At 45.8% G+C, this 17657-nt stretch overlaps 1 protein-coding gene across 6 annotated transcripts in view; it reads right to left on the bottom strand.

The window, feature by feature from the left end:
* The window catches only part of MGAT5 (alpha-1,6-mannosylglycoprotein 6-beta-N-acetylglucosaminyltransferase), a 295024-nt gene that overhangs the window by 157158 nt on the left and 120209 nt on the right, over positions 1–17657 (bottom strand). Inside the window, exon 1 of one of the 6 annotated variants that reach the window (XM_036254999.1) lies at positions 3063–3267. The exons of 4 other annotated variants lie outside the window; for them this stretch is intronic. In XM_036254999.1, coding sequence (XP_036110892.1) covers positions 3063–3252 — 190 coding nt within the window. In that variant the 5' untranslated portion in view covers positions 3253–3267. Of the gene's footprint in view, positions 1–3062; positions 3268–17657 lie in introns of those variants that run through there. One more of the 6 variants, XM_036255002.1, reaches the window with a different exon arrangement.

Below are 17657 nucleotides of genomic sequence, written 5' to 3'. Positions count from 1 at the left end.
TGGTCCGTGGGCCGACGCTCTAACTGCTGAGCCAAACCGGCCAGGGCCAACCTTCTTTTTATATTCTGTTCTTCAGGTTGGGTAATTTCCATTTATCTACCTTCAAGTCCACTAATTATTTCTTTCAACATCTCAAATATGGTCATGAGCCCCTTACATGGATTTTTCAGTTCAGTTATTGAACGTGAGAATTTCCATTTGGTTATATAGTTTCCTTCTTTGTTGTGATTTTCTACTTATTGAGTCATTGTCATCATTCTTTCCTTTAATTTTTAAAACATGACTTCCTTTAGTTCTTATAACAATTGCTTTGAAGGCTCTGTCTGCTAAGTTCAAGATCTGAATCACTCAGAGACAGCTGGTATTAACTTTCCCCCCCTCTTATTATTATTTTTTTGTTTCTTTGCATGTTTCATAATATTTTGCAGAAACTATGCAATTTAGATATACCTATATTGTAGCAGCTCTAGATTCTGACTTTCTTCCTAAGAGTTGCTGTTGCTATTATTTTGTTTGTTTAGTAATTTGCCTAGAATTACTGAATCTGTGGAATCTGTTTCTTCCATAATCTCCATGTTTGGCTGTTAATCTGTGCTCATGTTTGTTAATTCTTTTTTTTTAAGCCTAGAGTCCTAGGAGTTACCTCTGGGTTTTCATAGTTCAGTGACAAGTTGTGTATGAACACCTCAAGTCAGTAAGCTTTCTACCCCGTACCAATGGATCTGTGTGTCTGTTGGTAGAACATTCAATATTCAGCAGTATTTAAAACTAGCTTTTATTTTCTGCTATACCTCTTGTGACACACACAGGTTCGTGGTCTGCTAAGAAGGAGTGGACAGCTGTGATCCTCTCTGGTCTCTCCTGAACAGATGCATGGAGAGCTTATCAAAGGTCCTGGTGATGTTTACTTCCCAAATAGCCATACTGAATACCTGGCCAGTCTTTCGTTTCATTGCTTGTCCCAAACCAGAGGTAACCTCCGTCTAGTGAGCCAGTAGTCTTCACATTCATTGGCCAGGCTCACTTCTGTTACGGACTGGACAAGGGATTTTTCTGTGTCCTGCTCCAAGTCAAACCTCTACCAACGAAGCTGCTGGTTTTCTCGGCCTGCCCCTTGCCTGTGGAAGTAGTCCCTGCCAGAGCAGGGGTGGAGGCTGGCAGCTCTAGGCAGAAAGGCTGTTTTTAACGGAGTTCAAGAGTTTTTCATGAGTAATCACGTCTCAACTTGAGGTATGCCTTTTATCCATTTCCAAAGCCCCGAAATGATTATATTGGACAAGTTTATCCAGTTCTGTCATTGCCTTTTTCATTGAGGATCTGCCAAGCTGCTCCCTCCGCCATACTGAAAGGTCTGCCCCCAACATCAACTGTGTTTACAGGAAAACTACAAATACTCTGAAATGTGAAAGTATAATTTAGTCACAGTCACTAGTTTGGTAAATCGTAATTGTCATCTATCTACCCTTTTCTAGATTCTAGAGCTTTTACCATCTGAAAAAAAAAAGTTTTTGTTTTCTTTTCCTAATCGAATCGCAAGTCTATTTTAGGAAGGTAAAATAAATAACTGAAGAATAAGAGGTTACATGAAATAGATGGATTACAACAGCTGCAGAATAAGGTCAGCTGTAGAAAAAGCTTCTCCTTTTTACTCTCTCATATATTCTATAAGGAATAAGAAAAGTGTTATTAAATACTTCAAGTATTAAAATTAATTCAAATGAGTGAAAGGGGGAAAAAAGAGGCATAAAAATAAACAGGAAGAAAAATAATCTTAAATTCTAGTCATATGCTGGAAAGGGGTGGGGGAACCCCGAATAGTTAACCTTTTGTCAATAAAAACTCGAAGCCAAAAATATTAAAAACAATTCAGAAAACAAACACACTAAAAATGAATGATCTAGCGACTCCCTCAATACTAAACCAAGTAGTTTAATATTTGGTGTTTATCCAGTGCCACAGATTCTAGACATTGACTCCCAGATGCAGATAGTTAAATATGGTCATAGTGAATTTTTAAGTTGTGTGGCAATTTTCAAGTACCTAGTATCCATCCCCAATTCCCTAAAACACCCCTGTAGAAGAAAACAACTAAAATACAGTTGGTTCTGCCATTCCTGCTACACAAAATGTAATGCATTTTGTCTGTTCCCTTCTCTTTTCCCTCCACCCCATCTCTTTGCCTAAATAGCCAAGATCACAGTATTCCTCTTTCCAAAGAGTCAAAATTCAAATAAGAACAGCCATGTGTGCTTAAGGCTGCCAAGTATTACTAGACGAACGGCTCTTCTCTTCCAAATGCTTTCACCTTACTTTCTAACTCCCAAATAAAGCCGATGCTATTTTTGGGTCCCACTACAAATACTAAAGCCATAACTTCGTATGATTGGGATGGAATGCTGTGAAACCATCTGCCCCATCTCCCGATCCCGGGCAGAAGGTAGATTAAGAGAGGGCAGTGTCCACTGTGCGAAGGCGAAGAGGCTGATGGAAACACAGACTGCAACCCTGCAAGCGGTGTGACCGAGCTTCCCGAAACCAGGCCGGCTGGGCTGCAGAGGCTTCCGACAGCAACCCCCAGCAGCCCTTTCCTGTTGGCTGAAGCCGGGGACACCAAGGACAAGTCACTACCAGGCCACTTGTAATCTTTGGAGAGAATCTGTATGATGTGACAACACGGAATACATACTTAGTAAAATGATAATGAAAAGACCTATCAGAAGGAAGACAGACAAGAATGAGAATAAAAGAGGAGGCCAATCAGGGGTAAAACATTTTCAACACTGGGACGACTTCTTTCCAGTGATATCTGATCGCCAAGCTCTAATTCTGGAAATCAGCGAGGGGGCCTCCAGATGGCCATCTTCCCTGCTTGGCTGATGAGAGCGCTGGGCCCCCAGTTCCCGGCCCGCTCGGCCGCGCTGTCTTCACCTCACGAGGAGCTCAGCCATCACTTCTAGGCCCTTCTGGCTACTCCAAGTCTCCAATTGCCCTTTTCTAGCATTTCCAAACCCCTTAAGAGCCCCGAATGTCAATAAAGGTACGGGGCACCTAAAATTATATACCTGGACCTTGTCTAAAATCCTCAGCATGCGGGACTACAATCCCCTTACAGAACTCGATCTGCAGTAGGATGTACCTGGAATAAAAATCCTTTGTTAGACCATATGTTCCTAAGTTTGTCTCAGAAATATCAACATCATACCCTGAACGCTTAATCCCACTGATTTCGGGGGATGGAGGGGGGGCTGGCATCCCAATAGAGCCCTAAGTTGAGATGCTATGTTAAGACTTGGAAATGGATGAAAATATTAAAATGAAGACAGTCCCTCTACTGCCACCACTTCTAGGGTCCCTGGGGCTAGACAACAGCCGCCCTTAATCGGTGCCTGAATCAGTGCAGACCAGCCCCCGAGGAAGCAGGGAGGGCACAGCTCCCTCCCCTCTGCTGCCCCACACTCAGAGGCGAAAGGGTGCGGCCACCAGAAGAGAGGACAGGATCCTTTAGTGACTGGGAAATGCTGTGTGAAGCAGTCCACATACTAGTCTCTCCCCCTTCCCTCCATCTGTACACGGAACACCCAGACAAAGGCAGGCAGGACCCCGGAGGGGAGGGAGCGGCTGGGGGGGTGGTCCAGCCCTTGCCCGCCCCACAGCGTTTCACCTCCACACGGTCTGGGTCTGCCTGGCGGGTCTGCGTGGCGGGAGGGAGCGGGAGCTGGTGGGGCCTGAGGCAGGTCCCAGCGCAGTCCGGCAAAGCCTCATCACAGACCCGAGACTGCTGCGTGGCCCCGTCAGCCAGCGCTTCCTGGGGCTCGGCCACTGCCAAACAGGCAGCTAGGGCTTGCTCTTCTTCCATTTAAAGTAAGGAAGAGAAGGAGGAATAGAAAGAAGGTAGAAAGGTGGAAGAGAGGGGTAGATATGTGAGGCAAAGGGGAAGACAAAGGAGGGAGCAAAGCACCTCTCGTTTGACACCTGCAGGCTTGTCTTATCCCACCCCCTCACCCCCACCACACACACACTAAAATCACAGCACGAGTAGCCAGTCCAAAGCTTGGAACCAAGCACCCACTGACAATAGATTCCTTTGCAATTTAATGGACCAGCCATCCATTTTCAATTTTCATATTTTACTTATCATAAATACATGTTCTGAAAACATGCAGGACGGCCAGGGTGCACAGTGGTCTCCAAAATGAATTGTAATTAAATGAGAATAGGTTACTTCCCCTGTGTGAAGGCCCACTAAGGACCCACGCTCCCCTGAAGGCATGCTTGCTCTGTTTACCAGGGACAGCAACGAGCTTGCCCTGAGCCGGGCACACATCTGCGAAGGGGTGACTGGGGCTGCAACTCCATCTAAAAGAATTTGGAGACCCCACCTTGAAACCTGGCCTTCCAGGTACCTGCCTGTTCTCATCAACTGCGGTATCTGGCTCAACTGCGGTAGCTTTTCAAAGAGCCGTCAGAGTACAAAGTCACACAACATGCTTTGATGAAGACCCGTGTGCCATGGAGAGTCCGCAGCACAAGCGCTGCTTGTAAGAGCTGCCCACGGAACAGAACGTTCAAGTGGAAATTCAAACACCAGCTGTGGCCCAAGGCAAGGAGCAAAGAGGAAGACAGATCCTAATGGCGGGAAAAACACTAAATGATGTCTGGGATCACGGACTAGCTGGGATGTGGTGAGGTAATAGGAGGGGATAAACTTAAGTTCCGCTGAAATCACTGAAGTCTGGAGTTTGAAGACCTTACAGAAAACCCAAATCCTCTCATTTCAGAAATAAAAAACCGGCCCGGCTGGTGTGGCTCAGTGGACGGAGCATCATCCCATGGACGGAGAGGTCCTGGTTCCGTTCCCGGTCAGGACCCCTGCCCATGTTGCAGGCTTGATCTGCAGTAGGGGGCGTGCAGGAGGCAGCCAACTGAGGTTTCTCTCTCTCTCTCTCCCTTCCTCTCTCTCTAAAAAATAAGTAAAAACATATTAAAATCAATAACCAGAACATGGCTTTACCCCCACACTAGAAGTACCGATCATTAGTGGAATGGCAACGGAAGCAAGCTCTCCCGTTACCGATGCGACGGGCAGACTGCCAAGAGCACAGGGCCGGTCTCAGGTGGCCTACTTCAGACAGGTGACCTGAGCAAACAACACTCCCCCCAGGGCCCCCCCCCCCCCCGAGAGAGAACTAGGAGGGACACCTGGCACTGCTTGCTGTCCTGTTCCGAAGACATGGACCCACTCTGAAATCCCTTCACTAAACCAGGCAGTGTTTACCTCCAAGGTTAAGGAACATTTCCATTTAGTCCTTCATACTGAGTGGGCCTAACCCTTTCACAAAGTAAAAACATCAAACGCCAAACAAAACAAAACAAAAAAAATGATATCATCTGTGCCAACCACTCTGGCCTGACACATTCCACCAAGTGAATAAACTTGAGAGGGTAACCTTCTAGGTGAAGAGTCATGGGGGGTTCCAGGATGGACCACACTCTGTAACTGATGACGCAAGGACACGAAGCACCGTGCGTAATGCAGTCTGAACGACCCCCTGATCCAGAACATCAAAGATTCTAGCAGGGTCCAAGTTTTATATGCTTTTAGAAAAAATTGACACTGAATGGGAGAAGATATTTACAAGCAACAGCTCTGACAAGGGGTTCATATCCAAAATATATAAAGAGCTCATATAACTCTACACCAAACAATCCAATCAAAAAATGGGCAGAGGACCTGAATAGACATACAGGGACCGACAAATATATGAAAAAATGCTCATGTCACAAGCTATTAGGGAATTGGAAACCAAACTACAAAGAGATACCACCTCACACCTGTTAGAACAGCTATTATCAACGAGACGTAATAGCCAGTGTTGGAGAGGTTGTGGATAAAATGGAACCCTCATTCACTGCTGGTGGGAATGTAAACTGGTACAGCCACTATGGAAAACAGTCTGGAGGTTCCTCATAGGACCCAGCAATTCCCCTTCTGAATATCTACCCCCAAAATCTGAAACATTTATTCGCAAAGATATATGCATCCCTATGTTCATTGCAGCATTATTCAGGGGCCAAGACATGGAAACAACCAAAGTGTCTTGTGATGGATGATTGGCTAGAGGAGATATGGTACATACACACAATGGAATACTACTCAGCCATAAGAAAAGATGAAATATACTGCCATTTGTGACATAATGGATGGACCTTGAGAATATCATGCTAAACGAAGTCAGTCAGTCAGAAAAAGCTAAGAACCATATGATTTCACTCATGTGTTGGATATAAAACTAAACTCACAGACCCAGGAAACAGTATGGTGGTTACCAGAGCGAATGGGAGTCGGGGTGGAAAAGGGTAAAGGGGCCAAATATAGAGTGACAGCAGATGATTTAACTTAGGGTGGTGGCTGCACCACGTAATATACAGATCATGTATCAATGAAATGTACACTTGAAATCTACAGACTCTTATTAACCAATGCTACCCCAATAAACTTAATTTAAAAAAAAAAAGTTGGCTGAACAAGTAATCACAGCAGCTGCTATCACAGTGAGCAGGAATACGTTCTCCCAGCATCCAGCACATTACCCCAACTTGGCCGATAGGGCTCTCGACCTCAGCTTGGACCCCTCTCACCCTCGTGCTCACCACCCTCCAGATAACTGGCCTCACGCTGACCTACGGACGTGCTGAGAAATGTGCCTTGTCCCAGATGCCCCTGCTGTATCCTGTCCTCAGTGTCAGCTCCAACAGCACCCCCACACGGCCTTCTCCAACAGCCTGAACACATCCTCAACTGCCCCTGGGAATTCTCCTGTACTCCTGCTTCCTGCTTTTCTCGCACTTGTCCTTGGTTGACATTATTCTATGAAACTTGTCTGTCTCCTTAACTGGAATGCACGCTCCCTGCAGTGAGGTCCTTGTCCATTCTGTTTTGCATGATGTCCCCAGCACCTAGAAGGGGCTCAATAAACACTTACTGGGTTACGTAATTAGTTTTCAGACTCCATGTACCCACTTGGCTCCACTATGGGATGTGTCTCTGCTCAATGTTTCTTTAAAAAATATATTTTTATTGTTTTTTAGAGAGAGGAAGGGAGAGGGGGCAAGAAAGAAACATCTAAGTGAGAGCTGAGCATGAATGCATGCCCCCTACTGGGGATTGAGCCTATAACCCAGGCATGTGCCCTGACCAGGAATCGAACCAGTGACCTTTTGGTGAATGGCATGATGCCCAACTGCACCACACAGGCCCGGGGCTCTGCTATATGCTTTGTTACCACCACTGTCAAGTGCTGAAGAAACTGGTTCTGCTTTGCAGTTCAGTCCTTCCAGTATGTTTTCTTTTTTTAATATATAAAACTATTTTTTCTTTATTGATTTTAGAGACAGGAAGGGAGAGGGAGAGAAAGATTCAAACATCTATGAGAGAGAACATCGACTGGCCACCTCCTGCATGCCCCCCACTGGGGATCTGGCCCACCAGCTGGGCATGTGCCCTGACCGGGATTGAACCAGCGACCTCTTGGTGCATGGGTCGATGCTCAACCACTGAGCCACACGAGCTGGGCCTTCCAGTATGTTTTCCTGTGCTGACAGGAGGCACAGAATCTGCAAGTCCCTCTGTCGCAGTGATCAATCATGCCTGACCTGGTTGCTGCTGCTCATTGTCAGGGGGCCACCATGGAGGCTGCATGTCCAACAGGACACTGCAGGAGGATCAGGAGAGGTTTTGGAAGAAAACTTGTAAGGTCAGATATCAGAACATGCGAACTGTATGTCGTGACCAGAGACGAGAAGAAACGCCTAGTTTGCTTGTGGAAAGAACACAGGAAGGAAGAGCGCGGTAGAAAAGGACAGCAACCACCTGTCCCCAATTCGCTGCACTCCAAGTGGAACTGGTCTCTTTCACATGCTTTAGTCTCCCACAGAAACCCCACAGATTGCTGAGAGCCTCTTACTAGGCGACATGATCAGAGAGATAAAGGAGAGGGCACTCCAGCCAGAAATGGAGAAAGGGTAAAAGCTAAGAACACCCGACACTGCATCAGCTGGCCGAGGCCAAGCCGGGGGAGCAGCTCTCCTCGGTGTCACTTCACTGGTTCCAAGTGCACGCTTTTGTGGCAGAGACGACAAACACAAGAACGCGTGTGGAGAACTCTCGGACACCAGTCTGCTTGGATTTGCACAACCTGGAGAGTTCTGGACACTCCGAGAACCAGCCCTGAGAACAAGCCCTTGTGTCCGGGCAGGGTACCCAAGGCCACGCCCAGGTCCCATGATTCACCAGGAGGCCTCCTGGCTAAGATTTGTGGCAGCACAAGGAAATACGGCAAAATGAGCAAAGGAGAGGGGCGGGGGGCAGAGTGCGGAGGAGATGGGTGCAAGTTTAACTTAACTGACTTTACTCTCCCAGTGGAGTCACGCAGGGCACGCTCAATTCCTCCAGCAATGACTTGTGACATGTGTGATATACTGTCTACCAGGGAAGTCCTTTAGAGACTCGACGTCCGGGGATTTTATTGGGGGCTGGTCACATATGCACCTGGGCCCACCATGTGCCCAGATTCTGGATTCCAGGAGGAAAGCAGATGTGCAACAAACCGTATTATTTGCACAGTTTAGGCACATGAGCCACCCTTACCAGGGACTGGTCAGAAGCCTCCCCATATTCACGTCCCCAGATACCAACCATGGGCCAACTTTGCAAGCAGGCCTTTCTGAGGACAGCAGTCCTGGGCCTGCTATGCTAACCCTTTCTGCACAGTCTCCCACCACACCCAAGTCTGTCACATCTCCGTACACACGACACACAGCATCTTGCTGCCCAGACCCCTGCCTCATCAGCCTGCGTGAGCGTGGGCGGGATTCAGCAGCTGACACCTTTGTGCCCAGGCCACTACCAAGGGACATTGGCAAGGACTCGGGAAGAGTCACGGGATGCTGACACACAGGAAGAGAATGGTCTCTAAGAACAGAGAGCCAGGCAGAGATTCTTCTTCCGAAGTCAGAGAGGGGAGGCAGGTCCACGCAGTGAGAGTGGCCCCACCGAGCAAAGGGTGCAGTGGGGACAGCCACGCTGGGGTGTTCGCCCTGGATATGTGACAGTCTGGATCCTGAAAGGGGATGGAGGTGATGGCCACAAGGACAGACATGGAGAAGTCACAGGAAGAAGACACCCAAAAAAGATGGGTGGTTTAAACACACATTCTTCAGCTTGCACACGCTGACCACTGGCATCCATGTAACGGTTATTTTTTTTTAAACGTGAATCTGTGTTTGCAGCGCTATGAAAATACGGACAGAGAGGCTTGAGCAGGTTAAGCCTCTTTGTACGTCTAATGTTTCAGAAGGAAGGGAGTGGGGAGGGGAGTGGGGAGGGAGGGGGAGTCACTTTCAGGGTAGAATGTGGCTACAAAAGCAACACTCCTGAAAGCAGTTATCTGGGCGAGTTCACCGAAGGGCAAGCTGTCGCAGGTATTACAGGCACATACATCATTTGAAGGAAGGTCACTGCCACTGTCATCTTATTTATTGGTTTCTGCAGAAGGAAGGACAATCACACTTATTAGTTTTTACTCACAAGAACAAGGAACCATCAATTTTCAGGAGACTTTGAACAGAGTAGTTAGATGGTGTCAAGAAACCAACAAACACCTAGTTCAAGGGTTGGTAAAATTTTTACAGATGGCCGGATCGTAACTATTCTAGACTTTAATGACCTCTGTCACAACTACACAACTCTGCCATTGTAACACGACAGCAGCCACAGGTGATGCGCAGATGAGCGAGGCTATGTTCCCGTAGAACTGCACGAGCCCTGGGTTAGATTCTGGCCCGTAGGCCGCTATTTGCAGATCACTGGTCTGCTTCACATACAGAATGTGTAAGAGGCAGAAGAAGGTCTCGGCTGGTCATTCTGGTGTTTAGCTGAACTGGTGTGAGCCACCTGACAGGAAACGCATGTCACGGGCCAGATGAAGCCAGGTGCCTTGGGCTTCACGGAGGCCACAGCTGTGTCAAGGACACAGAATCGCACAAAACCAGCCAATACAAAGGAGGCCCTCCCTTCCCGACACCAGCACTGGAATTCAAACTTCAGTGAGTACTCAAAAGCAGAAAAACAAACAGATATAAACAGGATATGCATATAATATACAAGCCCATCAACATATGAAAAACATGCAATCTCTCTAGTAACCAAAGAAACACATGTAAAATATAATTTTCTATTTTTTATACTGGTAAACATGTCTTTCAGGAAAACAGAATGTAAAACAGGAATGCTCGTGCATTATTCATGAGAGTGCAGCTTGTAAAGCCCGTCAACCCTGAAGGTCCTTATTCTGGAGACTTCTACACAAACAGCAAAGATATACTCTCTGGGAAGACGGAACCAAAAAAGGTTCAGATCCTAGAAGAGGGGAGAAGGTAGAGAAGTGGAAATGAGGAGCATACACCAAAGTTTAAAAGGCCCCAAATCGCCAGTTTTACAGCAGAACCTTAGCAGTGACACTTTGGTCTGAGGACAGGACACTGAAAGATTCATCTCTAAAGAAACTAACCAGAGAGAAAAGATTGATTGCAGATACCTGGGGTCCTCTGTCGTCATTGGGGGCTCCCAGTGAGGTGACTCAGCATCTGTCAGCACTCACAGTGGCTAACCACAGTGTTCCAGATAGCTTCCCCCAAATGTGAAATAACACCCAAAAGTTACCACACACTTGAGAAGGCATGCTAACATGAGAGAAATCAAAACAAACTCATAAACAGAAAGAGAGGAAAAGAAAGAGTTAAGAACAAAACTCACAGGAAATAGAGACAATGTAAGAAACAGAATGTAATTTATAATTTTTGAAAAATTTAATATATATCTGACAGCTAAGCAATGAAATATATTGATTCATGAAACCAGAACAAGAACAGGATGTTATTTATTTATTTATTTACAGAGAACTTTGAGAGAACAAGAAGTCTTGGAAATGAAGACTAAAGAAGAATTAACACATTCGGTAGAAGAGTTGGATAAAAAGTGGTGGAAATCCTCCAGGAAATAGAGCAAAAAGAGGAACACAAAGGTAATTCAGGTGTGCAGAGAAGGGAAATCAATCACTTTAGTGCAAATCCCAAATAATGTTCTACAACATTAGAGTAGGGTAGGGTGAGCGCTCTGGGCAGAACCTATCACATAAAAGTTTGAGAAAACTCCCCAGACAAGAAAGACATGAACATGCCCAATAAACCTCACCAATGCTTGCTGATTTAGCCTACAGACTGCCATCTTCAGCAAACCCTAAAAAGGAATTATAGCAAGCACAAGTACAGAACGTAAAAACCTTAGGTCAAGGTGTAGCTCATGGGTTGGAAAGAAGGGTGAGACTCAGAGTGATAAATGGTGTGCTCCGGGCACGAGACATGTCCAAACACAGGAAGCAAACCCCACAGGCTTCTGGAGGGGGCTCACAAGTGACATCCAGCTATGAGAATACACCGGGCTTCTTGAAAATAACACTGAAGCCCTGGCTGGTTTGGTTCCGTGGTCGGCCTGCGGTCCAGAGAGACCCGGGTTCGGTTCCCGCTAAGGGCACGTACCTCGGTTGCAGTTTGTCCCCGGCCCTGGTTGGGTCGTGCAGGTGGCAGCCACTCGATGTGTACCTTCCACGTCGATGTTTCTCTCTCTCTCTCCCTCCCACTCTATCTGAACAAAAAATGAAAAAATGTTCTTGGGTGAGGATTTAAAAAAAAACTGAAAACCACGAGACAAAGGAATGAGATCTTCACATTATTAAGGAAAATAATGTTCAAACCTAAAATTTTACATTCAACTAATTTATCTTCCAAGTATGAAGGTGGAATAAAGATACTTTCCACATATGAGAAATTTGAAAAATGTTCTCCCCACTTACCCTCTCTCTCTCTGAATTGACAACTAGCACATGAGCTCTCACTGGATGAGGTAATAAACCAACACAGAGAAAGACATGGAACCCAGGACACAGAGGCCCAGCCCAGGACAGAGGCAGAGGCTCTTGCCAGGTGTGGAGACAGCAGCAAGCAGCCAGGCCAGCTGTGCAGAGCACCAAGGCCCAGGAAGAATGCTGCTCAATGCAAAGGTACCCGACGGACGGCCCGACCCGATCGGATCCGATCTGCTGGGCAAGTTAAGAGGGATTCTGATGGAAAGTTGAGGGCTCAGTTTTAGTCGGGACAATAATTTCTGTCTGTTTTGTTCACTGATGTGTTCCTAGCACCCTGCAGGTAATCAGTAAATAGTTATTGTACTAATTAAGACTAGGCAAATATAAAAAGGTAAACGAGTCACCCTAGACAAAACAAAAAGATGTGTCCCAAAGGCAATTCAGTATCATACCATTTTACTAGATGGCTCAGCAGTGTCTTTATAGAGTAAGTAAGCACTGACTACTGACTTAACTTTTAAAAAATTCTGGGGGATGACGAGAGGAAGTGTACGAGAGGGATTCCTGGTAACGGTGGTATGTAGTGTCGCAAAGCTCTCAAGTCCCATCTCCCGTAACAGAAAATCAGGAGGTAGTGTTGAGAATGGCAAGATAAGGAAAAGTAGCATAAACATGTTAATGAGAAATATAAAGATATATATTGGAAGAAACAATTAAAAGAGCTAAAGGTATGTGCCTTTTAGGAACATAGGGCAGGGGACTGATTTTCTTTTCATAAACCTTGTGTTGTTTGACTTCTAAAATTAAGTACATGTCCTAATTCGATAAAAATTAAAAAAACTAAAAAGTGTTTATACTTTAGGCCTCACCGTTCTATAACTAAGAAACTCTCCCAAAATAATAATCAGAAATGCAAAGATTTATTTTCACTGCAATGATCTTTATAATAGAAAAAAAAATTGAAAATAGGGATCTAGTTAATGAAATAAGAGAATATCATGTCATTAATTTAAAAGAAAAGCTTTTGAAGAATAATAAAGACATGAGAGAATGCTCCCTTAAAAATCAGGATTTAAAAACTCTACAGAGGACAATTATAATTTTTATGCACTATTAGCATTAGAAAAAATAACCACATGTTAACAGTCATGTACTCTCGATAATAGGGTTACAGGTCATTTATATTTCTTATTTATGCTTTTTTGCATTTTCCAAATTTCCCACAATGAATTTGCATCACTCTGTCAAGCATTTTTACAGTTTTTAACTTTTAAAGCAGAAAAAGAAAAGAAAACTGGAGAAGAACTCTTGGTATTTCTCTAGAGAAAATCACCTCATTTGAAATATTTAATGGTTAAGAAAATCAAAGGGAAATCAATGCACATTGTCGAAAAGACCAAAAAATAAAAACTCAGAATAAAGTGGCAGCTGAAATACAGTCACGTATGAATTACCAAAAAGGTTCTGTCTCTTGGCCTATCTTCCATCTTGGAACCTTTAACTATTGTCATCTTTAAAAACACCCTACGTGTGACCTTCTGGTGTGACGGTCAACGAAATGCCACTGCAGCTTCTATGAACACGGACTTTATATGTGAGCCAACCGGGATCTAAACCCTAGGCTTCCACCAACCTGAACAGCTCACACAGTATCCCCCACTGGGCTACTCCTTGTCTGTTCATTGGGATTGTTATTTTGCAGATTTACTCTGAGGAAAGAATTAGTCAAGGACTTTAAAATGATAACTTGTGCCTTGGATGTAGGACTTCATAAAAAACATACAGTGGCTATTTTCTGGTCCTATTTTATAAACACCCCACAAGTCTAGTCTGTTTAGCCATATTCACTAGGAGAGACTGTGTCCTCACCCCTTCACTGACTTATTCCCTGGACCCAAGGCCTTGCCACAGGTGCCAGGGACACCGACTCACAGAGCTGCCCAGCAGTGCCCAGCATGCCAGGTCACGTTTTTCCAACTTCATCCCTGACGGAAAAAAGAGCTATTTCGAAGAGAATTTATTCTACCTGCAAAGGATTTGTGAACCCTTTTTTTTTGCTTTTACAAATAACAAATGGAGGCTCCAGAGATGTAAGAGCCGCCAGGGTGAAGTAACAGAAAGCTAGGACGCAGGGACGTGAACGCGTCGAGCACCATCCCTAGCGCGGCATTCACCCAGGCCAGGGCGGTACAGCACGCAAAGCTCACCTCGGTGATCATCTTCGGCATCGTTGCTGACGGGTTTTAGATGTTTTTAATGGTGCTTTCAGTTACTCTGCCTTCACTTTCTATTGCCAAAACCTGAAGGATGTCAAGGTGCAGGGATGATGTCGATCTGAAGATAAGGAAGCTTTGCGCAGTTGTTAAGGGACAAATGTTTCCTCCGTTTTAATGTGGCAGGGGAGATAAGATTATGAAAAGTAAGAATACGCTTCCTGTTCATTTCTGGTAAAAACGATTATTTTCAGAAGCTTATTAGATAGATGTCTTAAGAGTACTTAGAACACCAACTAAACCAGCATTACTCCCAGCTCCCTCTGTCCCCATTTAGGAAGGGGTATGAGACCAAGAAGGAAGAAAATAGAGGGAACTGAAACGTCCTCTGACATGACATGCTGACTTTGGTCCTTTAATGACATCCTAGGGACAGGCTTACATGGTTGAGCAACTGGACCTGGGTCAACCTGGAAGTTGTCACTAGTACACGAAACTCACTGACTGAACGCCAAAATGGAAACACGGATGCCATCTGGGAGAGAAAACCTAGCAATTCAGCGGACAACAGAAACCTTCAGGTCGACACGAAATTTAAACATTTAGAGAATAGCAAAATACTACTGAATGGGGATGCAGGTAAAAGCCCCTACTCTGGGAACACAAACAAAGCCTGAGTTGCTGGGGAGCAAGAGAGCAGTAGCAGGTTGCAGTCAGGCCACGGGACGCGGGCCTGGTGTACAGGCCAGGAGGGTGAGCCCCGCTTCTCCTCCGAGCTCTCGACTACTCAGTGTCTGGAGGAATGAACGCAGTTCTGATGTCTCGCTATAAATAGTCTTGACAACCTAAAGCATGCTCAGAGGAGGACACTGGAGGGGCAGGGGATCAAGATACTACACCAGAAATGGACAGGTGCCAGACGTCAGGACGCTGAGGACGTGCTCTCTGGAAAGGAATACTCTGCAGGCTGACCCCAGTCTCCAGAGGGAGGGGTGCTCTGGAAAGTGAACCCAACCTCACCAAGTAGACCTGCCCCACACCCAGACAGCTATCTTTGACAGTGATGGAGTCGGACCAGGGCCACAGCACACAGGGGCACAGGCTGTGCCCTGGACTCCAGGGAGCCTCCATTAAGATCAAGGGTCAGCACACTTCTTCTGTAAAGAGCCCGATAATACATATTTTCATATGGTCTCTGCCACAACCTCTCAATTCTCTAGATGTAGCACTAAAGCAGGATGTCTCTAGAAGGGATTCTGGCAGAGACTGGGCGCAAATGGGCAAGACTGGATGATGAAACTTCATTTACAAAAACAGCCAGTGGGCCAGATTTGGTCTGTGGGCCAGTCAGCCAGCCTCTGATTTAGACTATGATGTGAATGTGGTCCATTGAAGCTGTGTAATATATAGTAATTGTTCAGATAAGGCTAGAGGATCATTCACCAAGGATTCTGGAAAGTTACAATCCCTCCAAGGGGGAGAAAGATTAAAACAATCCAAATCTCTTCCACTTCTAAAAGTCCATTAAAATCGGGATATGAAAGAAGAGACAGGAAAAGTGGATGATCTCAAAGTCAGTTCAGACAACAGCAGGCCTAGAACCCACACCTCCTGAGTCTTGGTCCCTGCATCCCTTCACTGTAGCTCACAGTTCCTAGCCTGGTATTCCTCAACTTGAGGCCAGCTTGCACTCTGAACTCTTCTAAATGCCAGCCAGCCAATCACGATCCAGTCACATTTCCTAGAGACCAGCCTGCACTGATGCCCATGTCTCTGCATCCCTGACATCATACAGAGAGAACCCAGGAGCTAGGAGAACCTGTGTGATTCTCCCTTTTGGAGTCTAAGAACAAAGCAGGCAGAGACTGGATGTCAACTATAGAAAGGTTTCTTATAAAGACTCAGAGGTGAGGTCACACCTTCACCCCATGACTCCATGTGTACATGATTTTCATCTTGAGTCCAGGGAAGCAGAATAGAGGACTGAAAAAGTGGTAAAATTTGGATCTTGAACCCACATACATCATGATGACTTACTTATTCAAGTACCCTCTTTCAGGAAGCATTAAGCTACAAGCAGAGCCCAATTTAGGTCAAACCTCACAAATGTCACGAAGGACCAATGAGGATTTCCCTGTGCTTTCTGAAGAAATAAGTCCTCATACCAACATCCCCAAACCTGAGAACGGTTTGTGTAAGAACAAACTCCACATTCCTCCACAACGGTTTTCAATCTGCAGAGAGACAAGAAGTTGACCTCCACAAACTCTGCACCCACTTCATGACCAAAAGCCCAAGCCTCCTCCAAATGTGCGATCCTTCCGTGAAAGCCTTGAACAGCCCTTGTTTCCACTTTGGTAGCTCTGACACACTTTTGAAGTTTGTTGGCTTTTGGTTAAAAGGTCTACAGGACAAAGTCACGCACAGAGGTTTTTAAAACCATTTGCTAAAACCTCATTTTGATCATTACAGTAATGACCAAAATTTTCAAGCACTCACTATGCACATATATATGCACTTTCTCCTATGACCCTCCCAACGTCTCTGTGAGCTAGTTTCTGTGATACAGACAAGGGGAATGAGATCAAGTCTAAGTGACTTGGTGGAATTCGGATTCAAACTCCAGCAGCCTGAGCACGCAGCCTATATTCTTGGCGACTGCACACATCAACTGCTGACCACGGTTTTAATACTGTTCTCTCAACATCCAGGATGAGCCTCACAGAGTATGAATCTCCAAGGATACAGTTTGGTAGCAAACGGTCTCTTTGGGAACTTTAATAAGCCACCCTCTGCGGTAAGATTAAAGGGGCACAACAGTGTTTTCTCAAGACACCCGAGAAGCGCGTGCCTGTGATCCCTCGGCCTGGGACCTGCCCCAGGTGGGCTCAGGGCTCCGTCCTTCACGCATTTAGGTCTCTGTTCAGTGTCTCTTCTTCAAGATGTTTTCCCTGACGACTGGCCCATCCCCAGTCTCCCCTTCCCTGCTCCCTCCTGGCCTTCCTTCCTGTCCTCCACAGCCTTCACCACCAGTGGGCCAGGTAGGTGTGCGTGTTTGTGCAGGACCTGCCTTCACCGCGGGAATGCTGTCTCTGTGCAGGGAGACTGGTCCTGCCCCCCCTGCACCTGCAGGGCCTAGGACGCCCCGGCACAGAGCAGACATGTCCAGTATCTGTTAGCAAGGACCCAATCAATCGATCTCTGGGTGACAGAATAACGCCTGCTTTGTATTTTCATCTTTGTACTTAGCTGTAGTTTCCAAATTTCTAAGCAGTAAGCTTTTATCCCTTTTTATAATGTACAGAAAAATCCTGTTTATGAAGTCTTTCCTTTCGAAGATACTGCCCAACTATTACATAAACGCTAAAGAAGGGTTATGGCCGCTCCTGGTCACTGGTAGCCTGGCGGTATGAAAACCGTGGCTGAATGAAACCCCTGGCACCCTGGGATGAGATCTGCATGCCCCTCCTTCACACACACTCATCATGGGCTTTTCTGGCCAACTCAGCGGCTTCCAAAGGCC

Source organism: Molossus molossus, unplaced genomic scaffold (genome assembly GCF_014108415.1).
Source record: "Molossus molossus isolate mMolMol1 unplaced genomic scaffold, mMolMol1.p scaffold_m16_p_11, whole genome shotgun sequence".
Lineage (NCBI taxonomy): Eukaryota > Metazoa > Chordata > Mammalia > Chiroptera > Molossidae > Molossus > Molossus molossus.
Note: the sequence above shows the minus strand (reverse complement) of the source record. Positions and strands in the feature narration are given on the sequence as shown.